General features: G+C 30.9%; 2 protein-coding genes and 1 long non-coding RNA gene across 3 annotated transcripts in view; 2 read left to right on the top strand and 1 right to left on the bottom strand.

Moving 5' to 3' along the window:
- Positions 1–20,783, bottom strand: part of LOC114944186 (uncharacterized) — a 192,853-nt gene extending 172,070 nt beyond the window's left edge. Inside the window, exons 1-5 of the long non-coding RNA XR_003822126.2 lie at positions 20,626–20,783; positions 13,997–14,422; positions 10,862–11,061; positions 10,286–10,485; positions 10,102–10,143 (exon numbers count right to left, since the gene is read on the bottom strand). This is a non-coding gene — a long non-coding RNA (uncharacterized LOC114944186). The remainder of the gene's footprint in view (positions 1–10,101; positions 10,144–10,285; positions 10,486–10,861; positions 11,062–13,996; positions 14,423–20,625) is intronic.
- Positions 122–12,334, top strand: LOC114944173 (5-oxoprolinase). Its single transcript, XM_029319961.2, has 22 exons — positions 122–290; positions 1,516–1,704; positions 1,837–2,022; positions 2,179–2,417; positions 2,541–2,703; positions 2,814–2,899; positions 2,982–3,183; positions 3,383–3,643; positions 3,778–3,888; positions 4,015–4,216; positions 4,333–4,552; positions 4,626–4,764; positions 4,897–5,174; positions 5,268–5,528; positions 5,665–5,770; positions 5,845–6,012; positions 6,162–6,409; positions 6,727–6,838; positions 6,908–7,132; positions 7,572–7,753; positions 7,928–8,087; positions 11,780–12,334. The coding sequence occupies exons 2-22, from the start codon at positions 1,540–1,542 to the stop codon at positions 12,002–12,004; spliced, it is 3,939 nt and encodes a 1,312-aa protein (XP_029175794.1). The 5' UTR covers positions 122–290; positions 1,516–1,539; the 3' UTR covers positions 12,005–12,334.
- On the top strand, positions 17,303–18,483 carry LOC114944196 (cytochrome b-c1 complex subunit 7). The gene is made up of 2 exons (XM_029319993.1): positions 17,303–17,550; positions 18,294–18,483. The coding sequence occupies exons 1-2, from the start codon at positions 17,303–17,305 to the stop codon at positions 18,481–18,483; spliced, it is 438 nt and encodes a 145-aa protein (XP_029175826.1).
- Positions 20,784–21,429: the final 646 nt, after the last annotated feature.

Raw genomic sequence — 21,429 nt, 5'->3', positions numbered from 1 at the left:
TATATATATATATATATATATGTTATGTACGCATGTATATGTGATTGTGTATATAATTAGTGTTGATTCTTTAGTTTTTGATTGAGAACCTTTACATGAGGACTTATTCGATGTTGAGATTGCCCACATTCTCAGTCGGTGTTAGTCTGCTATTGGTGCTGCTACTGTGTATAAAACGTCTAGTAATATAGTAAACCCAAGACAAAACGTTAATGATAAATTATTACGATATTATCACGTGACATTATATTTTGTGATAAAACTATACATTACAACCATATTTATTATTGGTAATGAAAATCGATAAAATGTTAATATAAAGATATAATTGATATATAAATACAGATTTGTGTGGCATACGTAAACCAGAATTGTAAAGTTTTGAAATATTTGATATTTTTCAAGATTTAATAAAATCTTTCTTTTTATGTTCAAAGAATTATTTTATTAGTATCTTATGTGTCCAATGTGAATTATATTGTGTATATAATGTGTTCCTAAACTACATATTTAATCAAATCGTTGCGAGTATATTTTATGAATTATGCTATATAATATAATAAAATTATAATTAAACATTTCAAAACATACAATTTTAATTTACAAAAATATAAGAATGTAATAAATATATTTTAGACATTTCAAACGTTTACATTTCCCAATCAGATTATTTGGACATAAGTGACTTAATTGTGTTTTTTATTTCTATTTTTATCTTTATCATTATGTTTATTTGTCTCTTACAAATCTTGACACATAATTTTTATCAGTTGTTGGTTATTATCTCTTGAAGATAAAGTCTATTGTATACTTATTTCTTGTTAAAATTTGTGTGCCTATCGAGAATTAAAGCTATAAATCTAAAAGAGAAAGTATATTTTCGTTTCATATATTTTTGTTACCATTATATCATATTTTCAGTCAGAAATGATAATTAAATCGCCGTCGAATCGATGTCAAATAGATGCCGAATTGGTCGAATCGATATCGATTCGATGTCTTTTCGACCGATCATTTTTGACTGGATTGTGAATAATACAATTTTGAGATATGGAAAAATATTTATTATATTGATTGCACGATGTAGTTAAAGATTTTTGAAGTGTTTTATCAAATAATTAAGTCATCTTCTTTGTTTTTCTCGCAAGCGGTATAAATTAATTTCTTATCAGAAGTCATACTTGATTTGTCATTATACGCATATATTTGTTTTTGCATAAGCAAGTGTGTGTATGTATACGTATCTCTAAAAATATATAAAAATTTATGTATATTTAAAATCTTAATAAAAAAATTAAAGAGATTGATTTTAAAATTAAATTATATAATATATTTAATATATTTAATAGATTAAAATAATATTGATTTTTAAGATATACTTTGTGTGTTATAAAAAAATAAAAAATCAAATTTTTTATTATAAATTCAAATAGGGGAAACAAATATAGTTTGCATAAATTTTAAGAACTGCAATTCTTACAATATAACAGCATAAAGAATTTTTCTCTTTATTAGTGTAATCTACGTCAGCAAAGAGCAATGGAGAACGAAAAATTCCAATTTTCTATAGATCGCGGTGGCACATTCACTGACATATATGCTAGATGTCCTGGAGGTAAAATCCGAGTTATGAAATTACTCTCAGTCGATCCAAATAATTACAATGATGCACCGACAGAAGGCATTCGTAGAATATTAGAAGAGGTTTGTATTATATTGTACTAATAATACGAAAACTATGCGTCATCGCATATATGTATATAAAATATTTTATATAACATCTCCTTAATTTTATAATTTCAAGATTTTTTATATATTTTGTTGTACTAATTTTAGGAAACTGGTATTAAAATGGATGGGGCGGTAGATATCTCTAATATAGAATGGATCAGAATGGGAACGACAGTCGCCACTAATGCGCTGTTGGAAAGAAAAGGCGCGAAAATGGCGCTATTAATAAATAATGGGTTTGAGGATCTTTTATATATTGGTAATCAATCACGGCCAAATATTTTTGATTTGGTTCGTATAATTAAATTTAATAAATAATATTAGTATTCAAAGTTTTAAAATTTAGCAGAGATTGCAACATAAACTATCTCAAAATTTACGGCACTGTACAATTACGTTTCTTACTTCTATCTCGCGTTTGATTTATTCTTTGTGAAATATTGACAGGAGATAGCGATGCCAGAAGTTTTGTACAAATATGTAGTTGGGGTAAAATGTAGAGTAATCCCCGCTTTGCCAGGAAAATGTCTTATGGAGAATCAATCATGGCGAAGGGTAAAAGGTTCTACCGGCGAAGATCTATTTGTTACTCAGGAACTTGATGAGACACAATTGAAAGAAGATTTGAAAGAACTTCGTGATTTAGAAATCGAGAGTCTCGCTGTCGTTCTGGCTCATAGCTACACGTCAGTAAACCATTCAAATAAAAATTTTTTTGCAATATTTTTTAGAAAATCTCTTATAATATAATTTAAAATAAAACCTTAATTATATTTCAATATATTGATATTGCATTGTTTATGATATAGTTATGCGGATCATGAAATCAGAATCGGCGAATTAGCCCGGGAAGCAGGTTTCTCGCAAGTTTCTCTTTCACACGAAGTTATGCCGATGGCTAGAATAGTTCCTAGAGGTTTCACAGCGTGTGCAGATGCTTATCTAACACCGCACATTAAAAATTATTTACAAGTAATATTTTTTTATATTTGCATATATATATATATATATATATAATATATATAAGAAATCTGCAAAAAATCTAGCGCTTAAGAAATATATTTTAATGAATAAATTTTTAGGCTTTCTCCTCAGGATTTAAAGATAATTTGAAGAATGTAAACGTATTGTTTATGCAAAGCGATGGCGGATTAACACCTATGGATTCGTAAGTATTCAAATTTATTTAAAAAAAATTTCTTTCGTCGTTTCAATATTTAATAAAATTATGTTTTGTTGACGCATTAAAGTTTTAATGGGTCACGTGCTATACTTTCTGGACCAGCTGGTGGTGTCGTGGGATACGCAATGACGACTTACGGAAAGGAGACTGATTTACCAGTGATCGGATTCGACATGGGTGGTACATCGACCGATGTAAGTCGATACGGGGGAAGCTACGAGCATGTTTATGAGAGCACTACAGCCGGCATTGCTATACAAGCCCCACAGGTACAAATTCTTTTCAAGATAATCATTTCAGTAAATATATAAAAAAATTTAGTAAATTTAAGATTTAAAAAATATTATATATATATATATTGAATATAATAATTAATTTTTTACTTCATAAATATTGCTTCAAATCGTAAGACTTCTCGTCAAGAGAGCACTTCTCGATTTTTTTACTTAAATAAAAATTGGGTTGAAGTTGGATGTCAATACAGTTGCGGCGGGAGGTGGATCAATGCTTTTCTTCAGATCGGGTCTCTTCGCGGTTGGACCTGAGAGCGCAGGGGCTCATCCTGGTCCCGCGTGTTACAAGAAGGGTGGTCCGTTGACTGTGACAGACGCGAATCTTGTACTGGGTCGCTTGCTACCCGAATATTTTCCTAAGATTTTTGGACCTCAAGAAAACGAACCGCTCGATGTATCTCGCACATTGAGCATGTTCACAGAACTTACATATGAGGTAATTTTCTGATGTATGAAGATAAAGTTTTCTCAAATTTACATTTTTGTTTCTTTTTTTCGCGCAAAAATATCGCCATTTAATCTTATGTGTTTATAAAAGAATAAATTTTTAAAATTGATTTCAAATGTCAGATAAATGAATTCCTGAAAAAGGATGAAGCAATGTCGGTTGATGAAGTAGCCATGGGATTCATCAGGGTCGCGAATGAGACTATGTGCCGACCAATTCGTGCTTTGACTCAGGTGACTATAATTAAATAATGTCAGTTCGTAATTTTTCTTGCACTAAAAATGTGTTGATGTAGTAATGCATTGTATGTGTCATATTGTTCTCAAATTCTTTTTATAATGTGTTTTTTCATGAAACAGGCAAAAGGGCATGATACTTCCCGTCATGTTCTGGCGTGTTTCGGCGGTGCCGGAGGACAGCATGCTTGTGCAATTGCTCGATCATTAGGCATAAGCACTGTTTTTGTCCACAAATATGCCGGTATATTGTCAGCTTACGGAATGGCATTAGCAGACGTTGTTGAGGAGCTACAAGAGCCTAGCGCCGAAGCTTATAAGCCCGGTAATTTATAACAATTTTCCATAATATAATTATATGTCTATTAATAATTTATGATAATTTTATTTTGCATGTTTCTCTATTGCTATGCTTTTTATACTATTCCTATTATTATGTAGAAAGTTTCGCACGCTTGGACGAGCGTTTGGATGCGATGGAAGTTAAAGTTAGAAGCAAACTCCGTGCGCAAGGATTCGCTGATTCTCAAATAAAAACGGAATCATTTTTACACTTACGTTACGATGGTACCGATTGCGCTTTAATGTGCACTTCTGTAAATCAAAATTTAGAAGAAATCTCTACCAGACACGGAGATTTTCTTACTCCTTTTCTAGAAAGGTAAGTTCTCTAATTTTGAGAATTTGAGAACGTACTTTTTATATTATTTACTTATAAATTTTTTAAAATTAAGATATCAAACAGAGTTTGGTTTCACAATACCAGACCGCAAAATTCTGGTAAATGATGTGAGAGTTCGAGGAACTGGTAAAACTGAAATTCCGGAGGATCCCTTATTACCTCCTTCACAAACTTCTCCGAAAGCTGAAAAGGTTAGATAACTGATAGATGTATCGATAATTTTACATTTATTGAATCAATATTTTCTGTATTTTAATTCAATTTTTTAAATATTATTAAATTATGTTACTAAGAAAAATTCCGAAATATTTAAAATTTTCTAGACTACTATGGTATATTTCGAAGACGGTTATCAGGAAACCAGCGTTTATCAATTAAATTCATTATCTCCTGGAAATGTCTTACACGGTCCTGTCATTATCATGGATAGTTTGAGCACACTTTTAGTAGAGCCAGATTGCACTGCGGAAATTACTTGTCGCGGAGACGTAAAAATCACAATTGGAAAAGGTTTGCAAAGAAAAGTTACCACGGATCTCGATACGATTCAACTCAGTATCTTTTCACATCGTTTCATGAGCATCGCTGAACAAATGGGTCGGTACGTATCAATAAATAAAAATAAGTAATATTATTTTCGTCAATGTGCTTTTAGAAATTGTAATATAATATTCGCGTCTTTAATTTTCGATAGAGTACTTCAAAGAACTTCGATTTCTACTAATATTAAAGAACGATTAGACTTCTCGTGTGCAATTTTTGGTCCTGACGGCGGTCTTGTTTCAAATGCGCCTCATATCCCGGTGCATCTGGGCGCTATGCAAGAAACCGTGCAATATCAGATAACGGCATTCAAAGGCAAATTCTCACCGGGAGATGTTATTCTCTCTAATCATCCGTCAGCAGGTGGTTCTCATCTCCCAGATCTGACAGTCATTACACCAGTATTTTACAAGTCGGTATATTTTTTGCATAAAAAAATTCTCTGAAAAATGTTACATATACGAGCGCCGTACTCACTTTTAGATACATTTTAATAATAAAAATTTAGTTTGATGAAAGTTAAATATTCCAATACAAATTATATGCAGAAATGTGCCTACGCCGGTATTCTTTGTGGCTAGTAGAGGTCATCACGCTGACATTGGTGGTATCACACCGGGCTCGATGCCACCGCATTCAACGAGTCTGAATCAAGTATGAGAATACTGCCCACCGAATGAAAAGATTAAAAAAAATTGTATATATGTGAAAAATATATTTTTGTACAGGAAGGTGCTGTTTTTAAAAGTTTTCTGCTAGTGCATAAGGGAATATTTCAAGAAAAAGAATTGACGGACGCTTTAATGGCACCAGGCAAAATACCGGGAAGTTCGGGAACGCGAAACCTTTCGAATAATATTAGTGATATCAAAGCTCAAATTGCAGCAAATCAAAAAGTATAATATTTAATTATTTCTATAAAAAACTCATTACATTCTCTTATTTTTACTTCCTTTTTTTTCTTTGTACAAATAAAAATTTTATTTTAAGTGGAAATATTTTTGAAAGTAGAATTGGCAAATAAGTCGGTTTTCTTTTTTATAAGGGCTCACAGCTGGTAAACGAACTTATCGACGTATACAGCCTCGAAGTAGTTCAAGCGTACATGGATCATATTCAACATAATGCCGAAGTTGCTGTTCGAGAAATGTTAAAGTCAATAGGTACGAGAATTAAGATGCGAAGACATAAAGAAACCGATATCAATGCCATTGATTATCTCGACGATGGCAGTCCTATCAAACTACATGTAAATCTCGATCTAGAGAAAGGCGAGGCTGTTTTTGACTTTCGGTACGTTTTTCTAATTAAATCAATATATTGGTACACTTATTATAATAATTATGATTACTCGATATTTATTTTTTTAATCTATATAATTTGCATTCTATATAATCTACATTCTCTATTCTTTTTTTATACAATGACATTTTTGTTCTCTATGTACATATATATGTACATAAATATAAAAAATATAGTACTGTACTTTCTTATATTTTTATTGCTTCGTGAGAAATATTGTATGTCAAGTTTATGTGTAATAATTTTATACAACGTTACCGAACCAAAATTGTGTAATAATTTGCAAGGCGATATTTGTGAAATTTCAGTGACACGGGTTATGAAGTATGGGGCAACTGCAACGCACCGCGTGCTATAACTTTGTCTGCGATAATTTATTGTTTGAGATGTATGGTCGGTCGAGACATACCATTAAATCAGGTAACGTCCTCCCGAGCCTTCTTAGAGAAATTCAACGATAAATTTGTATTTGTGTCATTTCCTTCGTAGGGCTGTTTGAAACCGGTAAAGATAATTATTCCTAAAGGATCGTTGCTCGACCCTTCGGAGGGAGCCGCGGTGGTTGGCGGGAATGTTCTAACGTCTCAACGTATTGTTGATGTAATCTTAACAGCTTTCGAAATTTGCGCGGCCTCACAGGGTTGTATGAACAATGTAACCCTTGGCACCGAAGACTGGGGTTACTACGAGACGGTTGCTGGTGGTAGTGGAGCAGTAAGATAATTACAAATTTAGAGCAAATAATATACATATATGTATATTCAAATAATTAATTATAAATTGAAATAAAATGCAAGACATCTCTTTTGTATTATATAAATTTTTATATACATAATATATTGCATTTTATATTAATTTATAATTTATTATTTTTATTTAAAAATTAATATATTATTTAACTTTGTCGTAGCAGACTGTTTTAGTAAATAGAGCAAATGATATACATATATGTATACATGTATATGTATATTCAAATAATTAATTATAAATTGAAATAAAATGCAAGACATCTCTTTTGTATTATATAAATTTTTATATACATAATATATTGCATTTTATATTAATTTATAATTTATTTTTTTTATTTAAAAATTAATATATTATTTAACTTTGTCGTAGCAGACTGTTTTAGTAAATATATTTGTTCTCGCAGGGACCAACATGGGATGGCAGAAGTGGCGTTCATACGCACATGACCAATACTAGAATCACCGATCCAGAAATATTGGAACTTCGCTATCCGATTATACTTAATCAGTTCTCGCTTCGATTTGGAAGTGGTGGAAATGGGACGCATATTGGTGGGGACGGTGTTGTGCGTGAAATGATATTTAGGTAATTAAAAACATTGTTCAATTTCAAATGTTTCTAAATATCTTGCATCAATTTTTTTTAAGAAAAAAATAAAATTAAATAAAATTAAAAAAATAAAATTTGAAAATGCTGACGAATCATTGTATCGGCAAATGTTGCCTTCATTCATAAGTTTTGTTGAACGTTTGTTTACAGAGCTCCAATGACCTTATCGGTATTAACCGAACGGAGGGTGCACCATCCACCTGGATTTGATAACGGCGAGGAAGGGGCATGTGGTTTAAACATTTTGATGCGAGCTGATGGCAGACAAATCAACTTAGGTCCGAAAGCTGCCATTCCAGTTTATACAGGGGTAAGCAATTTTATATTTTTCGTAATTATAATGCATGTCGGAAATAATTAATTTTGCATAGAAGATAATTGCATAAAAGAGATAGTAATTTAGATTTTGCTACAATAGCTGTGATAAAAACTGAATAAATTTTACATAAAAATAAAATAATATTTAATTGTTCAAAAATATATTTCACCGACAATCGGGGAATGGTCAATTGATCTAGGTACATTAGTTTTCTCGGGGAAGTAATTGCATAATAAAGTTTAAAGTCAGCGTAGCAGAATTTAAGGGATAGGCAGAGATGAAGATACTCTATCTTTAGTAGTGGAGAAATCCTCTATGGTTTATGTCGGCTCGTAAAGATTTTATCCCGGTAGATAGGATCTGCCGTCTACCGTACTCTTGTACATAGCCACGCAGCAAGGGGTAAAATAATTTCCTTTGCAGCTGTGTGCGCGTTATTAGATAGTAGTCGTGTTTTAAGTTTGTCGTGAAAGTGCCACATGTTAAGCTAATTCTACAGCATAAGCGAAAAAATTTCGATACATCATTCTCAATCATAAAACGAGAGGAGTGAAAATAACTTTTTCAAAACTCTGCAATTCTATAAGTTTGAGAATGATCTAATTCTAAAAAACTTATGAGAGTTTTAAAAAATCATGTGGTATTAATCAAACAGATACATAATGCATAATTTTCTTAACATTATCGGTGAAAATTTCTTACGCGCGCATTTATTATAATACTTGAATTCTTCATATCGGAAGTTTTAATTTAAAAAGATATACAAAAGACCCCATAGACATGTCTTAGTATGTCTTTCAGCTCTGCAAATTTTTCTCTCGACTCCTGTTAAAAGAAGCTGAGCTTTGTGCATTCATAGAAACCTACCTTCTGTGATTCCTATAATACTTGCTTTCTCAAGCGAGGTAAAAAATATGAGACGAGTTAAGGGAAGATGGATGAAATAGTAGTAGAGGGAAGAGGCGATAAAAACTGTACAAGTATGCACATTAGCCGACACCTGAAAAATTTCTTTGCGCAGTTATCAGAGCATGAAAGCCGGCGACGGATGTGCATTTACGTTTCCGAAAATTTCGTAGCGCTGTAAAATATAGATAGCAATTATCATGCAGGTGTATAAACCGGAATCTACCGCTACTTTTGCTTTTTTCGCTTACCCATTTTTTTCTTTCAAAGCTCGTTCGCGAGAGATAGACGACGCATCCGTGGCGCTCTTTATTTAATCTTTTCCGCATATCGTTGTGTTGGACGAAACAAACATTAATGAAAAGTTTCTATCTCTTTTTGCATTTAAAACGACTTTACGGTCGTTATCGCCGGAAAATATTTCGCGTGTTCGTGATGCATCTCATTAAGAGCGGATTGATTCATAATTCTAAGAGTAAAGATAAAAAGAATTCCTGATGCGACTTTATTTAAAAATTATAATTTTATTTGTTGCAACGTTTTGTGTTATCTGAATTAAAGTGCCTATGATATTATTTTGTATACGTTTGTGTAATTAAAAATTATTTATAAAGATTATTCTAGTAATGCTCTGTGTCTTTATAATATAATATACTTTGCAAGCAAATAGTAAATGTGTATAAAAATATTTTTTTTTTTTAGATATATATTTGAAAATTCTCTACACATAAATTAAAGTTTGCTTCTACATCGCGCGTGATTTGGGTTATAAATCTCGATTAATATGCGACATGATTTTGCGGCAAGGGTGAAAGCAATTTTCCAAAAATTTTGATGACGTTATTTTGCGGTATGATATTGCATCGAAGTTTCGATAGAATAGTTTCCAGCGGTTTGGTCAAAAGTTGTGATGCACATAGCCGCGCATGTAAAAACCTGTAGTAGCGCATAGCGTTATTGCTCTTTGGTGCCTGTCGCGTTTCTCACTACATTTAATAATTATAAACTTATAATTTAATGATGGTAAGTTTAACTGTCGGCGATGCTTTATGACACCGCTATTGAAATATTGTAAAAAAGAAAACAATTTCTCACTCACCGATACGTGCAACAGCAGAGTTGTAGTACACAACGCATTGATCTGAAAACAAAATATTCAAATTATATATAAATATACATATGTATATTTTAATAGATATATAGGTATATATACAGAATATTTTGAAAGTCTGGAAACTATCGAATATTAATGTAGTTTAAAAAAATATCTTTATTTTGCATACCTTACAGTTGTCCCGCTATCGCCCGGTGCCTTCTCGGGCTTCCTTCTCTCTTGGTCCTTCGTAGCACTCGCGGCACTCGCGAAAACACGAATAATTACGATCGCCCGACACTTTACACGACACTCCCGACGCGCAATACTTTACACGACACTCCCGACGCGATACGTAAATAGCACGTATATTTCGCGTACATCGAATACCTGTGAACAAATAAAATACATGCATATATTAGAATGATCTTATTATTTCACATTATAACATATACAATATAAATAGATATATCCACGAGTAACATTATATAAGAGACTTTTTTATAGTTATTATATTTTATAAAAATTTACACACATTCGCAATAATATTTTTTTTAAGAAACATATAATTTTTGTTATATTTGTTTAAATATCTCTTTAAAGAACGCAAAAAAAATTTGCATATAATATAATTTTAAAAAATTTGTGCATATTAATTACTTTAAAATAATTATTGTACATTAGTAGCATTTCCCTATATATAATATATAGAGAAATGTATTAATTATAAATTGAGCATACTACAAATTATATTTATTTTGCATACCTCATAGTTACCTCGCTGTCACTCGATGCCTCCCCGGGCCTCCTTCGTAGCACTCACGAAAACTCACGAAAACACGAATAATTACGATCGCCCGACACTTTACGCGGCACTTCCGACTCGCGAAACTTTACGCGGCACGTAAAACTTTACACGGCGCTACCGACACGACTTATAAATCACACTGTGTATCGCAATATTACCTGTAACAAATAAAATATACATATATATTAAAAAAATCTTATTATTTTGCATTAACATACACAGTATAAAAATACAATGTAAACTTGAATTAACGATAGATATCTACGGATCGCAATACATTTGCATGCGCAAAAACAGATTAGGCAGCAGGATTATGTTGATCGTTCGCAAGAGATTTTGCATAGAATTTCTCGTAAAATATGCGTTTCGAATTATAACTACATATAAACGTTGAAATTACGATATGCAATATGATAAATGTTACAGTATAAAGATTAGAAACGAGATTATGTTTACTAATTAATCACAGTAGTTGTAGCTTGATTCGGTAATGGCCGAAGTTATTTGTTATTTTACAAACATCCGCAAGACATTTATAGATTAATCGCCAGAATTTGTACATTTGTTTAAACTATCAAGAATTCTAGAAACTATTGAAAATAAAACCGAAGCTCTCAATTATTTACGATTTTCCAACAAACGATATGCGCTAGCTTTACATGCACAATAAAATTTTAAAATAAAATGTGTTAATTCTTTTAAAGAAATTAGTACTGTAATAAAAGTGAAATATGCTTTTTTTAGACTTAAGACATAAATTAACTTTTAGCTTCTCTATTGTCAATATAGAATTTTTATTTCACCGTAATTCAATAACATATAATTACTGTTATAAGAAAGTTAAGCTAACAATTTTTCATAAAATTTTCTTAACAGGATAGATTCATTATGGAAACTCCAGGGGGTGGTGGTTACGGTCCCGTTGGCAAAAGAGAACAAGCAAAGAAATCTTCAGTTCTATCTTCGAAAGTTTACGACTCTCAGCGTTTAGCAACGAGATTTTCATCAAAATACAAACGTTCAAGATCTAACAAAAGTTTGCGTAATTTCACAGAACGCGGAAGCGTTTTTGAGTATCGTATGGCTCAGGAATCCGTTTAATAAGATTAATAGATACACTGCCATAAACACAATAAATTATGGTGTAAGAGACACATTCCGGAAGAACGAATGTGACTAATATTAAATACGGAGATGTACTAATAAATTCAATAAACTTTCATTGAATAAAATGCTCATGAATATCAAAATTAATGCAATAATATCAATATTTCATAATTATCTCGTGGCAAAATAATTATTAAGAGGTGTTGTTTAATATACAATTATGTTTTTATGTTATATTATACTTTTGAGGTAATTATGAATGTTACTATCTGTTTATTATACATGTAAGCATTTATTTTTAAATAAAGATATTCTTGAATTCTATTTTTGGACCAATTATTAAATTACTAATTATTCTATAATAATATTTCCCACAAAAAATATTATCTCAATAATCAGATTTTATTTTTCAGATTTTTATCATTTATTTGATTTGTACCATTACTTCTCCAAGTCGATTGGTTCGCGTTCTCTCGAGGAATCGTCGATTCCCAGAGGAATTAAATCTGCTGTGGTTAATTTCCTCGATTTGCCAGTCCGTTCGATTTGCAGCAGGTGCAAGATGGCCGCCGTTTCATTTCCGGCACGAGTAATTACTGACCAAAATGTCATCGCAGTGACCTACATAGTGGCAGAATTATGATTGCATTTCCATAAAACATTATTCAAGATCTTCAATTTGTGGGCAGAAGATTCTATTTTTGCATTCGAAATATGATAACATAGTAAATGATTTATCTTTTTATGTGTAAACGTTATTTATAGAAATTTAAAATAATAATAAAATTACTTACATTAAATATTAATGTATATATTAAATATTTTAATGTATATATTAAATATTTTAATAATATAAATTTTTGAATATTTGATGTAAATAAATATTAATTTATTTTATTGTTATTTTATCGATACATTCGAAAACTTATGAAACGAGTTAAAACGCATGCAGACTTTGTATCGATTTGTAAAAGCATAAAGTAACCTTCGCAAAATTCTATACGTAACATTCAATGACTCAAAAATTCTATTAATAATAATGTGTAGCATCTTAAATAATTATTGTACTCACAATAACTGGTGAAATACATGCATTGAAATTTTAATTAATAAAGTCATAATTTATCAATTTAACGATATAAGATAAAAAAATTAAATTTTGATCTTTGCAAAAATAAAAAATACTTTTTACTTTTTGCTTAAAAATGTAACTATTATACATATATGTATAAATGTATATGTGATAGATTTCTGAAATGTATCTTTAATTTGATAAAAAATTAGTGAAATAAAGCGTTTTAATTACAATTTTATTGCTAAATTTCATTAAACCTTTGTGTACAGAGTGCAAATAAAAAGTTTAATTTTATGTTTTTAACGAATTAAATTTTTCCAATTATGCTTTTGAATAATAGGAATAAAGGAAGAATAATAGAACAAAATCATACAGTTCACAGATATTGCAATATTCAAATGGCTTACACATATAATCAATTGAAATTCACCGACATGAATGAATATCTAATAAAGTAATACTAATATATTAAATATTTTAAAAATTTGCTACTGTTGCTCTGCAAAGTAAACTACTGCTGAATGACACTTTTAAATTCTATTAACTTATTATCGTTAATTAATTTCTATATTATTGCAACGAGAATTTTTCATTGTCGCCTTTTATATATGCTTTTTTATTTTGTTATATATTATACTTTATATATATGTCCATATTTATATCTCTTTACATTTCTCTCATTTCGTTTAACTTATAATCTATAACCTTAACCTAATCGAATATAATTACGCGCGCACGAAGCAAAGTTATATTATTTTTTGATAATAGAATCTTAAAAATTGCAACGCATGCATAAAAATTATTGCGATGCGTACATACAAATATATTAATTATGCAATGCATAAAGTCAATATTTATATCTTTAAGAGAAAAAAATAGAATTTTCTACAACAATTTTTTGATCAAAATACCTGTGCTTCCATTGAACTCACGCATCTTGACATATCCATTACACTTCTGCGGTAGACTGATGTCTGATGAGCCTTACAGCTTTACTACTGACCGAAGCTTTGCGTAGTGGCGTGTCGCGGCGCCACTTGACAGCACCTCGCCTGACCACGTGACCACAGGACCCAACGTCCTTCTCTCTCGCACGTCCTACAAATCCACTGCGCTGCGCATCTCGCGGAAGATTGATCCCCACTACCGATCCCGAAACTCTGTGACTTTGCGTAGTGATGGCGCCACTTGACGGTACCTCGCTTGACCACGTGACCACAAGCTGCCCGCGCAGCGGTGTCCTTCACAATCGAGAATCGAGACTATCGAAATGCGAGTTTACGTATCAGTCTCGCGCTAGACGCGCAACGTGATGGATATGGGGGAGATTTGCGACTCTAATGGAAACATAGAGGTATTTTGATTAAATAAATTTAAAAAAATATATATGTGTGTGTGTGTGTATTATACATATGCATATACATATATAAAATTATAGAATATATATAGTATGGAATATTTTTGTTCATAAATAATCAATAAATTTGTTCAAAAATATACATATATAAATTATTGTATAAAATTTTCAACAAAGCTTGTAAAAAATATAAACAGAACAGAACAGAATAGAAATAGAGATGATACATATGATTTCTATATGTATATATCGTCTTATTTTTCTAATTTTATTTTGATCGTACACGCGCAATATTTTTACAGAATAAAATCTATAAATTTATTCCTCTCGATGAGAAAGACAATTTCAACGAATAAAACTGAAAGAAAAAACGTATTCTTCGTCGAGAGCGTTTTTCGTACGATGATATATACATATACCGTGGTAGCTCGACGTGATTATTCTTCTCGCTGAATAGAAGGCGAGCCAGAACGCGGAAAATAGTCTCTCATAAAAAGGGCAAGATAGCTGAACTCGGGACGAAAGCCGGCATCGATCGATATTTTACAATGAAATGGAAATCGAAGCGAACACTTCGACAGTAGGGCGGGAAAGCACACGCGAAATGCAAAAATTTACGAACAAATTTTTATGGCGCGATTTTTACGAAGTTGTCGCGAACCACACTACTGGAATCGACGCTATATTCACAAAAAAAGAATCTCATCTCATCGAGATTTCGCCATTTGAAACTCTTATGGTACCGCGTGCTCTTTATGGATGCGATAGTCCCTTCTTGCGCTGTCGTTTGAGAATTGAGGGACAATGTTATATCCTCTACAGTCTACTGTTCGGCAGTCGTAAAAGATATTGAGCAATGCTATTTATATTCTACTTTATAATTTCATTACTTTAAATTAGAAAGTTGTGCAATGTATGAAATTGATCACGCGAAATAAGGATGACAGATAGGAATAATGTCTATATATCGAAAAAATAAACTGTGTTTATAAAAAGTATCCACGTTTCGATAAACATCTACGTCAATATGCAAAATTAATTACAGAGTTCAAGACTTTAAAAATCCATGAAATATAAACGCGTGTTCTTATACAATTAATTTAATAATTTTTATTATTGTTCTCTGTTATTTATAAATTGCTATATAAATATGTGATATATAAAAAACTTATCAACAAATTTAATCTATAAAAGAGATTAATAATTATGTAATTGCAAAAGAGTATTAAGAATATGTATATTTACGTATTTACATTCATATCTAAATAATATAATATACATTAACTTTAAATATTTAATTTCATATTTGTGTGTGTATCGTGTATACTGTTTCTAAATAACATATCTAATTATGCTTTAACATAGTCAGACGTAAAATACATATATCAAAAAGTTTCATCACGTATTACATGGAGTCAGTACCACCATGCAACTCATTAGAACACATTGAGCACGATACGGGATGCAAAAGTGTTCTCTCGCGTTTGAAATAATTCTAACAGTCGTGCATCACATCTTGGACATCTGGTAAATTGCATCTACATATACATATATGCACATATCTATACATATGTATATAAATTACATGACGGAAGTATCGTAAAAATGAAAACGTATTAAAAAGTAATACTTCTTTCCACGAGAAATGTATACAAAAGTACAATACAAAAAGATTACCCACGATTGTTTACGCATTCGCGATTTGCTCAGAACAAATATGCGTGCAAACATTTATTTAATGTAGTATGGGAAAGAGAAATGTATATATATGTGTATTTCTTTCGTATGCATTTGTGTGCAAACAGATCGAAAGGTAATATATTATTTATGGATGTAATCGTAGTCACATACGTTTTGTACGTTTCTGTAGAAATTAGTTTGCGGAAATATATGCACCGACGATAGCCATTTTAATTCCATCTTTGAAATCAATCTTCATAAATCCAGCAACGAACTTTGCTTCCTTTTTTTTTACATGAAAACGCAAAGAAAAACATGTGGTTCTTTCGTTTTGCCTTTTTCACAGCTGTTTTTCGTGATTCAATTTCTGCATACCGAACGTGTTATTATATCTCTACATATGTATATATTTTACTTTTGTATGCATTAAAATAAATGAAATTGGAATACAAAAATTGAACGGAATAGAAATGTATTGCTTGCCAAGGCATTGTTACGCGGATTTTTCTGTCGTTGACTTTTTCCTTCGTTTTCCTTCTATTTTTTTATTGTTCAACTATTCGACAAAGTGTTCCTAGTTTTATTTTCGCGAGATTTTGTAGCTTTTCGATCCGCTTCACTTTCAGCTAACTGTTTCGCAAGCCCGCTTTTACAAAAATAAAGAATGAAAAGAAAGAATAACATAACATAGCAACAAAATATACGTATACTATTGTATATTCAGTATCATAAAAATGTATATGAATATTTTTCATTTCAATATTCTAATATATGCATTAATATATATAATTTCAATTAATTATGATTGTGACACACCAGCTAAATAATATTGCTAAATACTTGCACATATTTAAGCATTTTTTATTGGATAAATTAAAAATAATATTTAGTAATTAAATATTTAATAATAATAACTATTATTATATATATATATATATTTTTATATTATAATATTAATACTTATACGTCTTAATAGTCAAAAGTAATTGACAATAATGGATAATGGCACAAATAATTTTACATATATTAAAAAAAGTTAAAACAATTGAGAGATATGTATGATTTTCATTTGAATCTACATTACAGGCTAGCATGTGTAGTCATCATTAAGAGGTTAATGATTCGATTACGTATTCTGTTGCTGAATTTATAAGACTATTTTTATAAGATTGATAAGGAAATGTCTGCCAGAATAAAATTTCCTTGGACATTAATAAAAAATCTGCAGTTATCAAGGCAAAATTTCACACAGAATCAGTGCGAAAGTAAAAAAAGGTGGAGATTTAATGTGAGAAAATTCGCATTCGAATGGTCAGGATACAACAAATACGGGCTTTACACACATGACGTCATAGATTACACCGATCCTGTAGTATATAAAGCACTGCGTCGATTACCAATGGATATACTGGACGCTAGGAATTTCAGGTATTTTAATATATCGTGGACTTATAGTATGGATTCTCTCCGTAATAAAAAAGACAAGATATTTGTTCTCAAATTGAGGAAATAAAATAAAGAATAAATATAAATCATACACAATTTTATACGTCAAGTTATAAATTTACGAAAGTTTGAAAAAAAGAGAAAAAGAAAACGAGAGAATATTCCGTTTTAAAAATATTTTACAATACAGTTATACGATTGTAAATCGCAAAACTTGATCTCACTAATATTTAAAATTTATAATTGAAATTTACAATCTTAGCTAATATTCTATAAGAGATCTCTTTACTTCGAGGATGTATATAGACTCTTTAAGATTTATCTCGAACATGAATAGCCGGGAATAGACGAGAAAGCCGTCAGATGCGTCAGCGTATTGCACGACGTTTCAAAGACTTGCTAAGACGCCACTTTTATTAAGTGCTAAATTTGCTTAACGAGATCTTAATTTGATAGTCGCAGCGCTTGTATTCTACGAGAAATTTTTTATACCTGTTTGTGACGCGTTGTTTTATTTCGGGTGCGTGCTTTTTCAAAATTGCTTCACATTGCTGTTTTTCACTGTCTACGTGCGAATTAAGGAAGAAAAAGAGAAAGAATTTCTTATGCTGTTTTTTGTATTACAAGCCTTGGGAGTAATCGCTTTCCGGCTACGTAGCCGATTTTCAATTAAGCTCTTTCGGAGCTTATCGAATAAAGACACAGCAGTTTTGTACGCTTTGTAGGATCATACGTGCTCTGCAACTGAGTTTTCTGAAGATATATCTGCCTAAAGAAAAGTGGGTCACGTATGAGCAGGATTTGGAGTATCGATACCTCAGTACGTACATGGAAGAGATCAAGGCTGAACAAGCTGAGATAAATGAGTTTGATTGCCACAATTACGACGATTCGCTGGCTAGCAAAGTAAAATAAGAAAAAACTTCTGATTTTTCTCTCTCTCGCGCGCTCTCTCTCTTCTCTCTCTTTCTTGATATATATCAGTAAATCAAATATTACATTATCATTGTAAATTAATTTTACAAATTAATTTTTGCTAATTTTACAAATTAATTTGTTGAAAATATAATATATAATATATAATTTCTCTCTCATACAAAAGTTTTGAATAAAATCATATTAAAACATAATGTTTACTTAAATAAAATAACAAAATAATAAAATACGTTAATGTACATGCAAGTTTCTTAAATAAAGTCGGTGATGAAATATTTTGTTGAATAAATATGCACATGAAATTAATATACAGAATAGAGATATTTTATTTCACTGCTGTATACTAAAATAGTTTTTCCGCATTTTGATTCCAATGTATTTTAATTTCATTTATAAATACATTTGGTTTTAATTATTGATCCGAGTCTATAGAGATGTTAGTTAAAAGTTGGTAATTACTTTTCAACCTGCAAGTACATGTAATGCTGTATCAGTAATACCATTTTGGAATATATTAAACGTAAAAAATCGATCAATTGACTGATTTCTAAATATGAAACACATTTTCAAACGTTATCGTGCAATAACTTGTCTACTTAGGTTTGCTATATACAATTTATTTTACTTCACGACTTTTATTATACTTATTACAATAGACGAAGTAAATGCATACTCATTTATTTTAACTAACTATTTTATTGACAAAATTTGATCAAAAAAGCATATCTCTGAAAAAACATGTAATATGCAATTTACTGACCGCAAAAAAGCGTATATCGCGTATGACGCTTTGCTGCTTCATTTGCATCCGCATGTTACATCGAGAAATGTATAATCCACGGATCTGTTTACACGGAGTTTACGATGGATGGCAGGAAAACGTGACTTCGTTTTGCATAGCAAAATAAATCGATGTCACGTATACTTGGCAACTACTGATTTCCGAACTTCCGAGCGTTTTATTTTCGCAAGCGTATCGGAAAATTGTCATTTCGACCAAAGCATTACACGTAGCATGTGCGTAATCAATTTATTTTAAAATAAATGATTTATAAATATTTTTTATTTTATTAATATATTTATATTTTTATATCTGATATGTATTTTAAAACTTTAAAATTTTCATGACAATTTTTTTTCGATATCAATACCTAAAAACATTTTATACACATATGTATTGTATATATTTTTTTATTACAAATTGCATATATCTTTTTTACTATTTTATAATTTGTATTTATCCTTGACCCGTTAATATAATTCGTTATAATATTTCATCGAAGACTTTGCTCAGAGAATTTAAATAAATCTATCTCATTTGGTTTATTTTTTACAACAAATATTTCCTCGAGATATTGTCAATCTTTTAGAAACGAATTTCTCGCGTTTTTGATAGGCAAACGTTTCATAAAGTGTAAACTTTTCTTTATTCTCGTGGATGTGAAAATGAAAGCAATCCTGATATTAGCATATTTAATGTTTGATTAGGAGTAGGCTTAATTTACTTTGTATTTTAACACGATCACGAATGTCATGGCGTTGCGTTTAATTTTTTTCCCGTGACAAGAAAGATTCAAGTTAATCGCAGTAACGCACGATCAGTGTTGACTTTGCGAGAATGCAAGTTAAAAAGTTTGTCGCGATGGTTCCCGCCCTCTTACTATAAGTTAGCCGATACTTGGCAGATCGCGTTCTGAATTCTTTATGATCTCGAGTCCTCGCAGAAATGCCTGATGAATGGAAACGTGAAAACGCGTTTGTCGCTAAGATATCGTATTCACTTTGCGAGTGGCGCGACTTTTCTCACGAAAAGACATTGCATAAATCGCGAAAGAGTATATATGTAGTCATTGTCATTTTTTACGTAACATTGTTCAAATCAATTTTACCTAATTTTTGCAATTTATTTTTATAATATTTGTTATAAAGCATGCTTTGAAAAATAACAGTATTATTACTTGTCACATGCTATATTTGCAATTATTATCATTGATAAAGTTTAAATGTAGTATTTAAACGAAAATGAGAATAAACAATCAATAAAATAATAAATTAAAAATAAAGCTCGCGTAAGCTAGCCATCAATTGATTTTGCAAAATAAAGTGATATTTGCTTCGTACTTTTTGTTCTCTTCTTTTCTTCTTGAGCGAAATGACATGAGTATGAATAATTTTCTAAAGTGCCGAATGAGAAAATTTGCGCGCTTATTCAGTCAGAAACAACGCGGAACGATGTTAATCCCCGGATCTCTCGGACACTTAATACGCGCCACGCTTTCAACGACCGGAACTTTACTAAGGCATTTCTGAGAGCGCAGCTCTCATTTGATAACTCGATAGCTCTAACGATGACGCCTAGGATAATCGCGCTGACAACGTTCGCTTCAATTGCGTTCACTTCATTTGATTCGGCTCTTTGTCCGGCTCGCGTCAAGCGCAAGGCATGTCAAATTAAAGCAGCAGCTATCGATTCTCTGAAATATTTCGGCTAAGTGATTTTAGCCTCTTAGAGGTAAAGAGATCTTAAAGGAAAGAGGAGATATCAATGAATCCTGATATTCGAAATCATTAGCAGAGATTATAAAATAAAGCATATTTTTCTCTGCTAAGGAAAAGAAATTATAAATTAAACAGAATAACACTTAACATTTTTTTACTATTGTCAAAATGTCAACATTGTGCATATTATAAATAATTACAACGAGAAGACAAAGTTCTTTTTCGAATTAACTTTACAAACTTTAAATCAAAATTTTATTTGTGTAGAATGGAATTATTACAGTCGTCCCTGTGTTTGGTGCCAAAAATTATGAGTATGGTTACTTACTTTTAGATTATTTACGACAGAAAAAAATTTATTTGTTAATAAACAAGGCCCGGAAAAGTTCCGTTTAACAATATATTTATATATATGCGCACAAATTT

This window comes from Nylanderia fulva, unplaced genomic scaffold, assembly GCF_048542155.1.
Source record: "Nylanderia fulva isolate GAGA-0341 unplaced genomic scaffold, ASM4854215v1 Scaffold20, whole genome shotgun sequence".
NCBI classification, from domain to species: domain Eukaryota; kingdom Metazoa; phylum Arthropoda; class Insecta; order Hymenoptera; family Formicidae; genus Nylanderia; species Nylanderia fulva.
The sequence above is the reverse complement of the archived record's forward strand: the minus strand, read 5'-3'. Positions and strand labels throughout refer to the sequence as shown.